Source organism: Sinocyclocheilus rhinocerous, unplaced genomic scaffold (assembly GCF_001515625.1).
Source record: "Sinocyclocheilus rhinocerous isolate Xijiao unplaced genomic scaffold, SAMN03320098_v1.1 scaffold1396, whole genome shotgun sequence".
Taxonomy (NCBI): Eukaryota; Metazoa; Chordata; class Actinopteri; order Cypriniformes; family Cyprinidae; genus Sinocyclocheilus; species Sinocyclocheilus rhinocerous.
Genome location: NW_015629497.1, coordinates 625,399 through 639,293, shown reverse-complemented (window position 1 = coordinate 639,293; position 13,895 = coordinate 625,399). Strand labels below are relative to the sequence as shown.

Sequence of the window (13,895 nt, the reverse complement as noted above, 5' to 3'; positions counted from 1 at the left end):
TAGAAAGTGCAAAAGAACAGCATTTATTTGAAATCTAAATCTTTTGCAACAATGTTTACTATAATTTTGTATTAATTTAATACATCATTGTTGAATAAAATTTGTTAAAAACAATCTTTCTGACCCCAAACTTTGGAAGAGTACTGTATGTGTGTGTGTGTATGTATGACACATATATAAATGCCCTGCCTGTTATTGCCCTCCAGGCTGTAGTAGACCGAGTAGGTGACATCATCTCCATGCGGTTCAGCAGGAAGGCGCCAGGTCAGCTTGATGAAGCGGGTGGAGACCAGGGAGGCCACAACGTCACGGGGGGCGGAGGGTGTGGGACCAGCGCTGCCTCTGGAGCCTGGCATTAGACGGTCAGTAGTGGCACGGGTCAGTGAGGTGGGAGGGGGGGAGGGGATGGTTACATCTTTGAGTGCAGACAGTGGGGTGGCGTGAGTGGAGGGGGTGAGTGAAAGCAGAAATAAAGGGTGGAGACGGATGTTTAGTGAAATCACACAGAAATTCAGGGAAGGAGGGAAGGAGAGCATAACAAAAGAGAACAGAACAGAGGGAACACATAAAAGGAAAAAACAAAACAAAAACCATAACACAATGGCGTCCATGACAGGAAATCAACAAAACAGTGAAATAATCACAAAGAAACATGAAAAATGCAATCATAATGGAAGAATGTAGGGCATGTAGTTGGAAAACAAACGGCTGAAGTGAAAAAAATGATGGAAAGCTGAATTGCAGGAGGCATATTTTTGACTTTTTCACTCTTAAAAGAGTAGTTCACCTCAAAATGACATAAAAAAATTCACAATGTTATTCACTAAAACTATTGTACTACAGTATAGCTACCAAATGGCATTTGCAGAACCCAAATGCACTTGGTTTCATAAACATGTGCCAAGGTTTCATAACTAGATTAGATAAGTGACGTGACATGTGGCCAAGTATGGTGACCCATACTCGGAATTAGTGCTCTGCATTTAACCCATCCAAAGTGCACATACACAGCAGTGAACACACACACACCGTGAACACACACCCGGAGCAGTGGGCAGCCATTTTTGCTGCGGCGCCCGGGGAGCAGTTGGGGGTTCGGTGCCTTGCTCAAGGGCACCTCAGTCGTGGTATTGAAGGTGGGAGAGAGCGCTGTACATTCACTCCCCCCACCTACAATCCCTGCCGGCACGAGACTCAAACCCACAACCTTTGGGTTACGAGTCCGACTCTCTAACCATTAAGCATTCTTGCAGCATATTTGATTGTAGGGAAGAGAAAGATTTTCTGTCAATGTCATAAGGGTTTGGATGTAGGTGAGTGAATGAATAAAAAGATTTATTTTTGTGTAAACTAAACAACTAAAAATCCAAGCTGATCCAAAGAAGAATGAGGCACGGAGGCCATCCATTTTAATCACTAACATACATCTAAAGGTCCAAGGCTCTACGATCTTCACACAGATATGCACAAAATATTTCATGCTGAGGCCTCTGTGGTTAAATCTAGGAACGTCTGACTGTTGTTTTCTAGCAGTGGAGTGAAACTTGACACAAAGCAGCTCTAAAAATGTGTCAAGATTATTTGCTTTTGTGGACTGCAATAAAGTTGCGCTTTTGGCAACAGCAACTCTTTGAATTAAACAAACTGTGTTTCATTTGCATCTGCCAAAAGAAGCAGCTGTGGAAGGACTGAACATCAAGCGAACATTATATGTATGATTGATGTCCCGTTTCATTCAAAAATGATTCGCTGACTGTGGATGACAATAACGTGAGTAGGTAAAGAATCAGAATCAGAATCAGAATCAGAAGAGCTTTATTACCAAGTATGTTTACACACACAAGGAATTTGACTTGACGACAGGAGCTTCCAGTGTAGAAGAAAGTACAAACATAGTGCAGACATACATGATAGTGCAGACATACATAGGAATAACACAGTAGGGATGTAATATAACACTAATATAATAAAAACGAAGAAACGACTAAAACAAGTAAAAATCAGGTCCTTTTTTTCTCTATGCTAACCAGACTGAAACACAATCAGCATGCAGCACCAGAGAAAATATCTCATCTCATTTCCATCAAAAAATCATGTCAAAAAGATCAATAAAACTTATGAGGCTCGTGATTCAAAAGGCAGAGAATTTCTGATAATATCTCTCTCTCTCTCTCTCAAAAAAAGGACAATATTGTGGACTTGTACAGGAAATAAAACTCACAAATGAAAACAATAAAACCAAAAAATGGGGAGTGAACAGAGACTAAAAACAAATGGATTGCAAGAAACCCAAGTATGGAAACGAAAACCAGAGATTTCGATATGAAATCAAACAAAGAGCAAATTGTCTGAGCTGTGTTTATACACATTGATTTTAAAGCTAATAGTCTCATTTGTTTCTTGTATGTACCCTAAGGAATTTTAGGAGAAACATAACATAAAATATATATCCAATAAGTCTCCTGAGTTATGAAAGAGCAAACTGAACAATACAGTTTCCCTCTGCTTGTTAACTGAGGGTTTAAAAGTACCATATAATGCTGAAGAAAAAAAAAAAGAACAGCAAGATGCATTATGTTATATATATATATTATTCTGAACTGCATTCAGCTCTGAACAGTCAGTGGGAGAAGAGACTGATAATGCAGACCTGTATAATATGCACTAATAGCGGCACTCATTAGCTTATAGCTTCCCCTAAATGACAAGATCCATTAGAAGGAGAGCAAATTAAACATTAGTTGTAGCAATTACAGTTTTCCACAAAGATGAGCCATCAACGTACATCTGTCTAGCCGCAGGGAGAATTTTTTTTTTATCATTCAGCATTTATCTCTGGTTCAGCTTTGTGTGGTGCGTGACATTCTCTCTGTAGTTTCTCCTTCTGGTTCACTTGGCAGCCATTTTGCTAAAATAAGGGGGCAGCTGTTTTCTAGTCATATAAGTACAGTTTTTATGAACTTGATTATGGAAAGAATGGCAAAACTTGCATTCAGAAACATGCCAAATCATCAATAAAATCAACAGCATCATAAAAGTAGCTCAAATTATGCTCCAGCAGTGGTGGGCCGTCAGGGCCAGCAAAGCCTTCTCTGCTGGCCTAAACACTATCAGAATCACTGATTTAGTTTTTAAAGGGGTCATATGATGCTTTTTTAAAGATCATTATTTTGTAAAACTTTTATTACTGTTTCTCAGGTTTAGATTTTCAGTGCATTTTGAAAAAATATTTGCCTACTATATTTAGTCAATCTAAAAACAGTAGTCCTAATGACTGCGAAAAACAACCACACGCCTCCTCGGCACCGGCTCTGTGAAAGACTCGTGAAGATGAAAAACCACTAGAGTATGGTAGGTTAATTTTCATTTTTGACTCTTTTATCGCTTGATGCGTTGTATGCTGCTGTTATTTGCGCGATATAAAGCCAGGTTTAAGTTTCCGTAAGAATATCTCAGTTTCTGGAGCTGTATTAACCGAGTGGAGCTGTATTAACCGGTCTTTTACTCCGGCCGCAGCACCGCTGGCAGAGGCAGACCAGCGGGAAGATGAGAGTCACAGAGGTACGTTAAAACACATGTATACACTTTTCTTCATCGTCTTGTATGAATTATTTTAATGTTACTTGCTCACTTTCCTAGTAAAGCTGTGCTAACCAGTATTTTCCTCCCGCAGTGCGCTGGCAGACCGGCGGGGAGACTCGTGACGACGAAATAAAGCAGTAAGAGAACATTAAATTGTTAGGTCAACTTTAAAACACATGTAATCACCTTATTTGTTTTATACCAATGCTATCTGTAAGGTATAAATGCGTTTGGGTGAATAAATGTCTGTAAGAACATCGGATGGACTGTATTTGTGTCATTTTGTTGTTTTGATGTGTTGAGCAATTGTTAATTGGGTTTCTTTCTTTAGTAATGGCATTAATTCTTGCTACATAAGATACCTGTCTGTTATGTAGTGCCCTGTTATACTGCATTACTGTGTAATATTTATGGTTTCTATAGCCGTGGCATCATTATGATGGTATGAAGAGATGGATTAATTCATGTAGGACGCCACTGAAGGCCTAGGTGTAAAATGCACGGCCCGCCACTGTGTTCCAGTTAATCTGCATTTGTATTCTAGACCAGGTGATGGCTGTTTTGGGAGTATTTTGTTTACATGCTGTCATTCAGAATTCAGTTTTTTGAAGTTCTCACAATGCTAAGGCCTGTTTAAACCAACAAGAATGTTTGATCCAACTTTTGTGAATCAATGCGTAAACAAAGGCAGATTGGTTGAATGAAATGAATGAAAGCACTGTGTAACTTTTCGTTTCTGACACCTTCTTGTCACAGAGAAGAAAGTGTTTTCAAACGGTACGTTTTTTGTATTCTCTATGTTTTAATGGTCTAATGTTTCTCTATGGTTTTTATCAAACAACACTAAATACAAGAGTACAGAGACAAGAGAGACAGATACATCCTCTGCTATTCACGGTCACTTAGCAAAACAGTTTGTTCGTGAGCACCACCACCAAGACATAGTTTAATGTAACCGCAAGCGGCTCTGGGCACGTGAAGAAAAGGACAAATCTTATTGGCTGGCAGACATTAGAACATCCATGTCGCATTGCCGGCATGAGAATGTTTGTGTCAGTCTCAACAGACACATTAACAGCCATTCATTCAATTCATTCATTCAGTGTTTACTGTGCCAACTTGAGTATTTGACTTGGTGTGAACAGACGTTTAGGAATAAACTGTTTTAGGGGCTGTTCAATAGCAACATATAAAAAAAACAGCACAAGATGCTAAAGTAACAGGAATATGTGGTGCAAAGATCAAAAATCTCAATCTACTCTACACAGAAAAACTATTAAAAAACACCAAGCTGAAGTTTTAATGACTTTAATGACTAAAACGTTTTTTTAAAACATACATTTATTCAACTAGGAGGTTATCAGGAGGATCACAACCATCAGCTTCAACAGTCTCCTAAGTGTCTGTCTGATGGTGAACGCAGTCATGTGATGTACGGTGGTGAGCAGCAGAAGATTAATAACGATTCTATTCATAGCAGAGAGCAATAGCTGCTGCCGTTGGAACAGATGGTGACTTCGCCTTATTAATGATACACACTGAAGCTAAGCAAAAAGGTCACAAGGCCTTTGGTGTGTGAATGGAAATGCAAAAGGATTATTGTTAACTCCATGTTTGCTGTAAATCGATGTAATTATGATTTTAATACTAAGCAAATGGAATTTTGGGAATATGCAAATTAAAACAGAAATGGCTGCTCAGAGCAATAATGGTTATGTACTATGTAGGTCACCAAGAATCATGAGGATATGGGAAAAATATAAATGTAGGAAAGATTGCCTCATTCACCTCCATGTACTTATGATGTCGCTGTCTGAGAGAGGGAGCGCAGTGCACTGCTAATGACCACCTAAAAGCTCCTGCTTTAATTTTACACAGATGGGTATGGACTGAAACGGTCACGGTACAGGAGATGCGACATAGTTCCCGCTGCACACATAAAGACTTCATCCACTGGCAGTAAATCTTACACCCTCTCTACTATTGATCTGAGGGAACATGCTATTATCGTGAGGGGTCTGGAAGGGCTTGAAGGCTTCCTCATATTGTGTGGAGGCATAAAAACTGGGTTATTTCATTTATTCTCACTGAGCTTCGTGTTCTTCACCTGTACTCATGTCATAACATGACAGGATCGACTGCTGCTGAAATGTGGAGGAGCTCTTGATTTATAGACTCTAGCTAAAAGCCCCATAACAGTGTTTTGAAGAGAATATAACTTTTAAAAACACAAAACTTTTAAAAACAGACTGTTTGCTATATGTGAGCACAGAGGACATTGGAAAAATGTAATCATAAAATATATACAGTTAGGTACGTTGTTAACTTCAGTCACATAAAGGAGAGAACATTTTGAATAGAACAAAAAGTTGAAAGAATAAAAAGGAAAGAGGGCTATTTGCATAATTTAGCATTACAATGTGACAGGATTACAAAACAATTTCCACTGCAATTTGCCGCATAAACCATTTTGGGTCACACTAAAATGATCAGAGACTCTCTTTCCAACCGTTACGCATTGCCATCATGTGTTAATGTATTTGTAGTTTTGACATCAAAACAGAAGTGATTTCTGAGCCATTTCTGCAGCTTGAAATTGATAAATGGAGCGGGCAGAATGTTTTGAGTTGAAGTTACAGTATGTTTTCATTGTGCGTAAAATTCTAAAAGTAAAACGATCACACCAGTTTTATTTTTCTTTGATTTTTTTTTAGATTCATTAGATATTTCATGATATCTTCAGGCTTTTCTTGACAACATGTGACCCTGGACCACAAAACCAGTCTTAAGTCGCTTGGGTATATTTTTAGCAATAGCCAAAAAAACATTGTATAGGTCAAAATTATCGATTTTTCTTTTATGCCAAAAATCATTAGGATATTAAGTAAAGATCATGTTCCATGAAGATATTTTGTAAATTTCTTACCGTAAATATATCAAAACTTAATTTTTGATTAGTAATATGCATTGCTAAGAACTTCATTTGGACAACTTTTAAGGACAACTAGATTTTTTTGCACCCTCAGATTCCAGATTTTCAAATAGTTGTATCTCGGCCAAATACCATACATCAATGGAAAGCCTATTTATTCAGCTTTCAGATGATGTATAAATCTAAATTTAAAAAAATTGACCCTTATGACTGGTTTTGTGGTCCGGGGTCACATATAATCTATTATTTTGTTGTAGCAAATAAAGCCAAAGCAAGCGAAGGAAGCAAAAAGTAGCATTTGTTTAATAAGCAGAGTTACTGTGTGTGAAAAGTGGGGGCGGGGCCGAGAGCCGTGGGAACGGAGCGAGGCCGGTGGAGTAATTGATAATGAGCGACACCTGCACCACTCACCGGTCTCGAGTCTCACGGAGGAGCTCCGGAAGGATAAAAGCGAGGAGTGACGACAGTGTCGGGGGAGAGAGGACCAGGCCTGGAGTTTATTTTGTGTTTGGTGTGCGGCAGTCGTCCGCGAGGGGCTGCCGCTTTACTTTCGTTTTGTGTTTGTTTTATTATTAAATGGTTTGAATGTTCGCCGGTTCCCGCCTCCTTCTTCCCGACCTACGAACGATGTTACACTGTGATATTCAAGAAGCCAAGTTTACGCTAGTCTTTGTCATTTTTCATTGGAGATATGGTTGGCCCGCGGCGATTTTGCATTGGATCTGAAGCGGGCACCATTGCAGCGGTGACAGCAGTCTATCTCTTCAAAGTAAACATCATGAATACGAGAGGATGATGGATTAAAGGCCATCAACACCCCTGTTGAGATTAAACAGGTCTCTCACGTGATGGAGAGCAGCGCACCATCTCCTGAGACGTCTTGCTTCCATAGTCTGAGAGATGAAAGCTGGAGCAGATCTAGGGGGAGGCACGGGCACCTCGGCGGGACGTACCGCCCAGCACGAAAGCACAGGATTATGGGTCGCAGCATGATGCTGGCAGGGGATTTCCTCGGTGTTTGCTGGGAAGGCAGATGCCCATCTGGCATGTCATTACTGTATGTCTATACCCAGTCCTCTCGGCCCAGCTATAGCAGCCCTCTGGGTCAGCAAGCAGAACCCCCAATTCCCTCTTGCACCTGCTAAACCTCCGGCTGCTTCATCAAAGAGCATCAGTCCTCGCGCTCAAGTCCATCAGTTCAATCATTTATTTTCTGACATGCACTTTAGTCCCAATTGTCATGCTCAGTCACAATACCAAAAATATCACTGTGCTACTTTGAGAAGCTTTGGCTCGGGGTATTTGTACACACGCAATAGCACTTTGTTTGAATAGCAAGCTAACATCAAACATGAGATTATTATATCACACCAAATCACGGTGGAGTTCTGGATGAGAATTCACAAAATACAATTTAGAATTTTAAACTGTATTTCAGCAAACCCATGGACTTTTTATATCTGTGATAGTTGTTTCTCCTACAAATTTTTGATTTCACAGAAACACCCTTTTTTAAAAAAAAATGGGGCAAATGTTTTTATGTTTTGGTAACACTTTACAATAAGGTTCATTAGTTAATAGTAGTTAACTGTATTCGTTAACATGAACTAAGCGTGAACAGTACTTCTACAGCATTTATTGATCTTAGTTAATGTTAATTCCAACATTTACTAACACATTATTAAAGTCAAAAGTTGTATTTGTTAACATTAGTTAATGTACTGTGAACTGACATGAACAAACAATGAATAACTGTATTTTCATTAACAAAGATTAATAAATATTGTAACCAATGTATTGTTCATTGTTAGTTCATGTTAGTTAATACATTAACTAGTGTTAACAAATGACACCTTATTGTAATGTTTTTAAAGAACACTACTTCTTGATGCTTTTTCAGCATCTTAAAAAACATAAAAAAAGTGCACATTCAGTGCAGCACCAAAAATATTCTACTCACAGCTGATATTTACCTTAATTTGTCACGTCACGTACACTATTTCATCTTAAACGTGCTCTTCACTGACACTGTTGTCTAAATTTTGAAAAAAAAAAATCGTATTGAGGGCAAAATCGTTCTTTGTGGTATAAATAATGCCACAAATGCAGGACAATTTTTGAAAATAAATAATTTCCGCACATTAATTATTGAAATGGTTTGTCACTCTTAGTTTAGATTTTCATAGTTTTAAACATGTAATAATTCACTTTTGTTTTGTTTGATTGTCAAATTGTGAAATTTTGAAAGTCTGTGTCTGGATAAGAGTAGAACAATAAAGTCTAAACATAAAAGGACATTCAAAAGTAGCGAAAATGAATGATGAAGGCATGGCCAACAAATCTATATCAGTGTGATAAAGTTTTATGTCTGAAGCTGAAGAAACTTACACTCTGTAATAAACTTGAATCTAGTATTGCATTCTGAAAATGGCTTTTTGGTACCATCATAAAACTAGTTTATTTATTTATTTTGGTGACATTACATTTCTTGATTCTCCAACAGAATAATTCCTTCGAGTTTAGTTACAGCTACAGGCGTTATAATGTCAACTAAATCACATCAATATTCCAACCAGTGAGTGATGAATCTTGTAAACAAAGCAGAGATGTTGGAAAGCAGCTAGAGGGCTCTTTCTGTGGCCATAAATAAGTGAAGCATATTTGCTCTGCTGTTAGCCGAGTCTGGCACACAGGCCTAGTTAAAGTGTCATATGAACACAGTGAGAAGCCTCAGCGGAGACATACTATTTATGTTTTATGGCTCCACAGGCTCTACAGCTGAGATATAAACATAAATATAGCCCAAATCAGCATTGTATGCTCTCAGATCAATCACTCCGTCTTCCATTGTGATCAGACACACATCGAAGCTTAATCTATCATTTTTCTACAAACATACCTGGGACTGAAGTCCACTTGCAAATTCCAGTAACAACTAGTGGTATTTTTACTTTGTTACTGTACTAGAGCAGTGATTCTCAACGGTGGGCCGCGGCCCACTAGTGGGCCTTCGAGTGCCATCTGGTGGGCTTTTTGAATTTTCTGTTATTCTGTGTTCATACTATCATATTTGGAAAGGTGGTCCTCGGAATGTTTTTAAACAGTCATTGGTGGGCCATGAGCTGCAAAAGGTTGAGAACCCCTGTACTAGAGTACATTTTTCAGGTATCTGTACCTTTATTTTGAGAAACTTGTATTTTTACTTCACTACATTCCAAAGCATAATATCATATTTTTACTCCACTACATTTCTTAAAAACACGTCATTCCTCATTATTTTGAACTTGAGAAATCATCACCCGCTCCGAGACATGACACTGGTGTCCGATTCGCGAGCGAGCTGATTCTTTTCAATGAACCTGTTAAATCAGTCTGCAAATTGCACTGAACGATTCATTCGTGAATTGGACTGATCAGACTGCAGCTATTCTCAAGTCAACAACTCACTGATTCAAATGATCTGGTCAGAGCGAGTCTCCAGATAACAATTCAGTGAATTGATTCAGAGCTTGAGTGCATGCGTGACTGATGGTGTGAAAAGTTTGTTACTAAAGCCGAATTTTAGGATTTATTATTGTAAATGAAAATAATTTTTAAGTCACAACTGTCGATTGCTTGTGAGTTAAATCTGCTGTGAAAGGGCGAGCTGTTTAAGCCCACTGTATGAAATGCTTGAATGCGAACATGTCCACATTTGTGTATCACCATCTCAACAGGGTAGGTGTTAGGTAAAAATGAAACGTAATAAAATAAAATAACTCAAATGAATGTCCATGCATCTTCCCCGAAGCGGTTTCAAATGAGTTTCAAACTAATATGTTTGAGTAGCGTTCTTGAAATTTTATACATGTGACATCTGTTTTTACAGTATATTGTTTGTCAACACATTGTTTCTCCTCATTTTTAAAAACATTTCCTCCACTCCATCACCCTTCACATCATTGCTGGAGTGGCTGCTGCACAACCTGCAGATTAACCCGCAGAAAAATGCAACTCTGTCTAGAAACAGATGCAGGGAAATGGGTTTTGTGGAGTGTTTGTGCCTTACGAGGTTTTTGGAAGTGAAAGAATAAAGAGCCAAAAAAGAGAAATGTTTTTTTTCCAGTTGCCATGAATCCTTAATAATAATAATTCACTACCAGGAAAACAAGCATTCAAATGCAAATATGGAATTAACATTAATCACGGGAAAAGAAACAAGCTCAAGTAGTGAGAGAGCATCAAATTGTCAGGTCACGTCCTGATCTCATACCAGCTATATGACTTTTTTTAATGCTTGTGGTGATGCAAATTTTTCATAGTACTGCCCTGCTGCTCCACAAAATCTCTACAAAAATTCAAAAAGTTGATTACAATGTGGTTAAAAATGTTGTGTTATGCTTCTTGTGCAAAAATCAACACCATATGAGCACTGAGCACCAGAACGGCCAGGCATAAGAACAGTTTCCTCCCTCAGGCAATCTATCTCATGAACACAAAACGAATTAATTTAAAGCGAAACTGAAAGCAAACGCCTTTGTTCTCACGCAGCCTACATCTATCATTCGGCACGAATCCCAATGTTTCATCTGCTCCACAAAATCTCTACAAAAATTCAAAAAGTTGATTACAATGTGGTTAAAAATGTTGTGTTATGCTTCTTGTGCAAAAATCAACACCATATGAGCACTGAGCACCAGAACGGCCAGGCATAAGAACAGTTTCCTCCCTCAGGCAATCTATCTCATGAACAGTTAACTTTGCAATAAATGTGTAATCAGTGTTGGGCAAGTTACTTCCAAAATATAATACATTATATATTACTTATTACTTCCTTTTAAAAGTAATTAGTTACATTACAATATTACTGTCTCTGAATTGTAATGCGTTACACTACTTTTAAGTTACTTGTGAGTAAATTTCACTTTATGTAGACTATGATTTAATAAAAACAAATTGTTATTTTTAGTTAAACTTAATTTCTGTTGCTTGTCTGCGCTCATCCGCCGCATTCTTTCTCTTCTTGGACCCCGCAGTATGCCCATCTCACAAATGTAGAATCCATCTCAGTCATCTCAACCATCGAATTAAAGCAACAGGAAATAGACAAAGTATTTACCCGCGGAATTTATTGTCTGGTGCTGTTTTGCGGTGTTGGTAAACTCACCACTTAATTTTGAGTTAAAATATGTTGTTGTAACGTGCATTACTGAGATTGAAACGAGTAATAATATTACCCAAATTTTATTAGTAATGCGTTATATTACTGCGTTACAGCAAAAAGTAATATATTACTGTAATATCGTTACTTTTGTAATGCGTTACTCCCAACACTGCGTGTAATACACAACACTATTTATACATTTATGTATTTAACACACACACACACACACTTCTTTTTTACATTTATTATCTGTGTCTTGTCACTGTCATTCTCTTTGTGCTGTGGAAGCTTCTGTCACCAAAACAAATTCCTCGTATGAGTAAACCTACCTGGGAAATAAAGCTCTTTCTGATTCTGATTCATATTTGACAGGGTGTTGTGGGTGGTTGCCAGGGTATTGCTGTGCAGTTGCTAAGGTGTTCAGAGTAGTCTTTAAATCATTTATATTCAGTTGCTAAGGTGTTATGGGTGGTTGCTTGGATGTTGCTAGGTCTCTTTTAGTTGTCATTCATGAATTCCTTGTTTTGATCACAGCCCAAAATAACTTTTCTGCCCTTTAAAATTTAAAGATCATGAGCAAATCTGCATAAAACTCTGAAATTACAGTTGTGCTTAAGGTAATCACAGCATGTCAAATCTAAAGCATTGTGACTATGGAGAAAACACAATGCTGCATTACACTAATGACTATGGGAGCATATATTCCCTTGCAGAAAAAAATATATAATGAGCAAGTTTCACAGACTGTGCAACAAACTCCCAGTCTGTAAGCAAATAAACTCAGCAATCAGCTCTAACAATAAGTGAAGATAGGCAACTGTGTTTCTCCATTCACCATGTGCTTGTCCAGATGGCAGTGAGTACCAAGGCTTCAAAAAGCCTCCAATCAGACCTGTCTAGCGGCTTTAACTAGAACAAGCAGAGAAGCCTGCCAAAATAAAGTGTTTATAGGCCATTTCATATGAGAAGAGCAAAGAGTACAGCAAAGAGAATACAGAGAGAAGCTGGCTTCATCTCAGGAAGATACAAATATCACAGAAACAGTCAAAATCTGACCACAAATTTGTGCTTTCAATTTGTTCACTCAGTACTGCTTGTATATGGTTGGATTTAAATGTCAAAAGGGGTCATGACATGAGAAACCAAATTTCCCTTGATCTTTTGACGTAGAAGAGGTCTCGGTATGCTTAATACATCCTGCAAGTTTTATAACTTAAAATGTCATCATCATCAATAAAAAAAGCATTTATGTAATAATCCTCAGAAAACGGTGCATTTTGGAACAGAGGGACAAGGTGACATCACCTAGGCACAGTCGTTTGCATATGACCGCCTCCAGCGCAAGACAACTATGCATATTTTTGCATCATCGCATCGTTATCACGCCCACAGGTGTTCGAGTAGGTCTGAAGGAGTAGTTCTTTACAATAAGATTGCGATGCCAGGCAGATGATGTGCCGTTCCTGTCTGTGGAAAAACAACATGTTTGTATACACTAGGGTTGGGTACCGAAACCCGGTACCAATATGGCACCGGTACCTATGTAACGAAAATATGTTCCATAGGCTACTTTAAAAAGAATACATCGATTAGCAATGGATTATAAATATACTTAATTATTATGAAAATACCAGAGATGGCTTGAATAGCACAGATAAACTATATTGTCGCAATCTAATGTTTATTGTCTTTGTTTTATCATTCGAAACGTTTATATGTTCTGTTTACTCAGTTAAAGCTGTAATAGCAATGACTTTGTCCATATAAGGGATTTCCTGGAGGGTCATGAGATCCGCTACTTCTGTGACTGGATATGTGGATTTTCTGTGCGAGGGCGCCCTCTGGCGTCCAGTATGAATGAAACAGACATCATGTTTTGATAGTGCTAATGGCCAATCCATCATTTTTTGGGGACTTTTTTTTTTTTAATAAGTATCGGTTCAGGCACCGTTTAGGCACCGGAACCGTTTTAAAAGTATCGTGTAAAAGTATTTGGCACCGGTATCGAAAAAAACCCAAACGATACCCAACCCTAGTATGCTGAAGGATCCCAACGTTTTATTTTCAGCGCAAGTCCCAGTCTAGTCAGTGCTAATTTACACGTGTGTTCAGTAAATTTCACCGTTGACTGTTTTGAGAACAAATCGCAGTATGAGGCTGGCTTTGCCAAAATACTTTTGCTCAAAGATCAGGCCGTGCCAACTGTTCTGGACTTAACAACGACGCTGCTAACTGTAA

The 13,895-nt window shown here is 38.3% G+C and overlaps 1 protein-coding gene across 1 annotated transcript in view; it reads right to left on the bottom strand.

Annotated features, from left to right (window-relative positions):
* LOC107738914 (neogenin-like) overlaps positions 1-13,895 on the bottom strand; it is an 84,636-nt gene that overhangs the window by 21,400 nt on the left and 49,341 nt on the right. Inside the window, exon 7 of the mRNA XM_016550838.1 lies at positions 190-349. Coding sequence (XP_016406324.1) covers positions 190-349 — 160 coding nt within the window. The remainder of the gene's footprint in view (positions 1-189; positions 350-13,895) is intronic.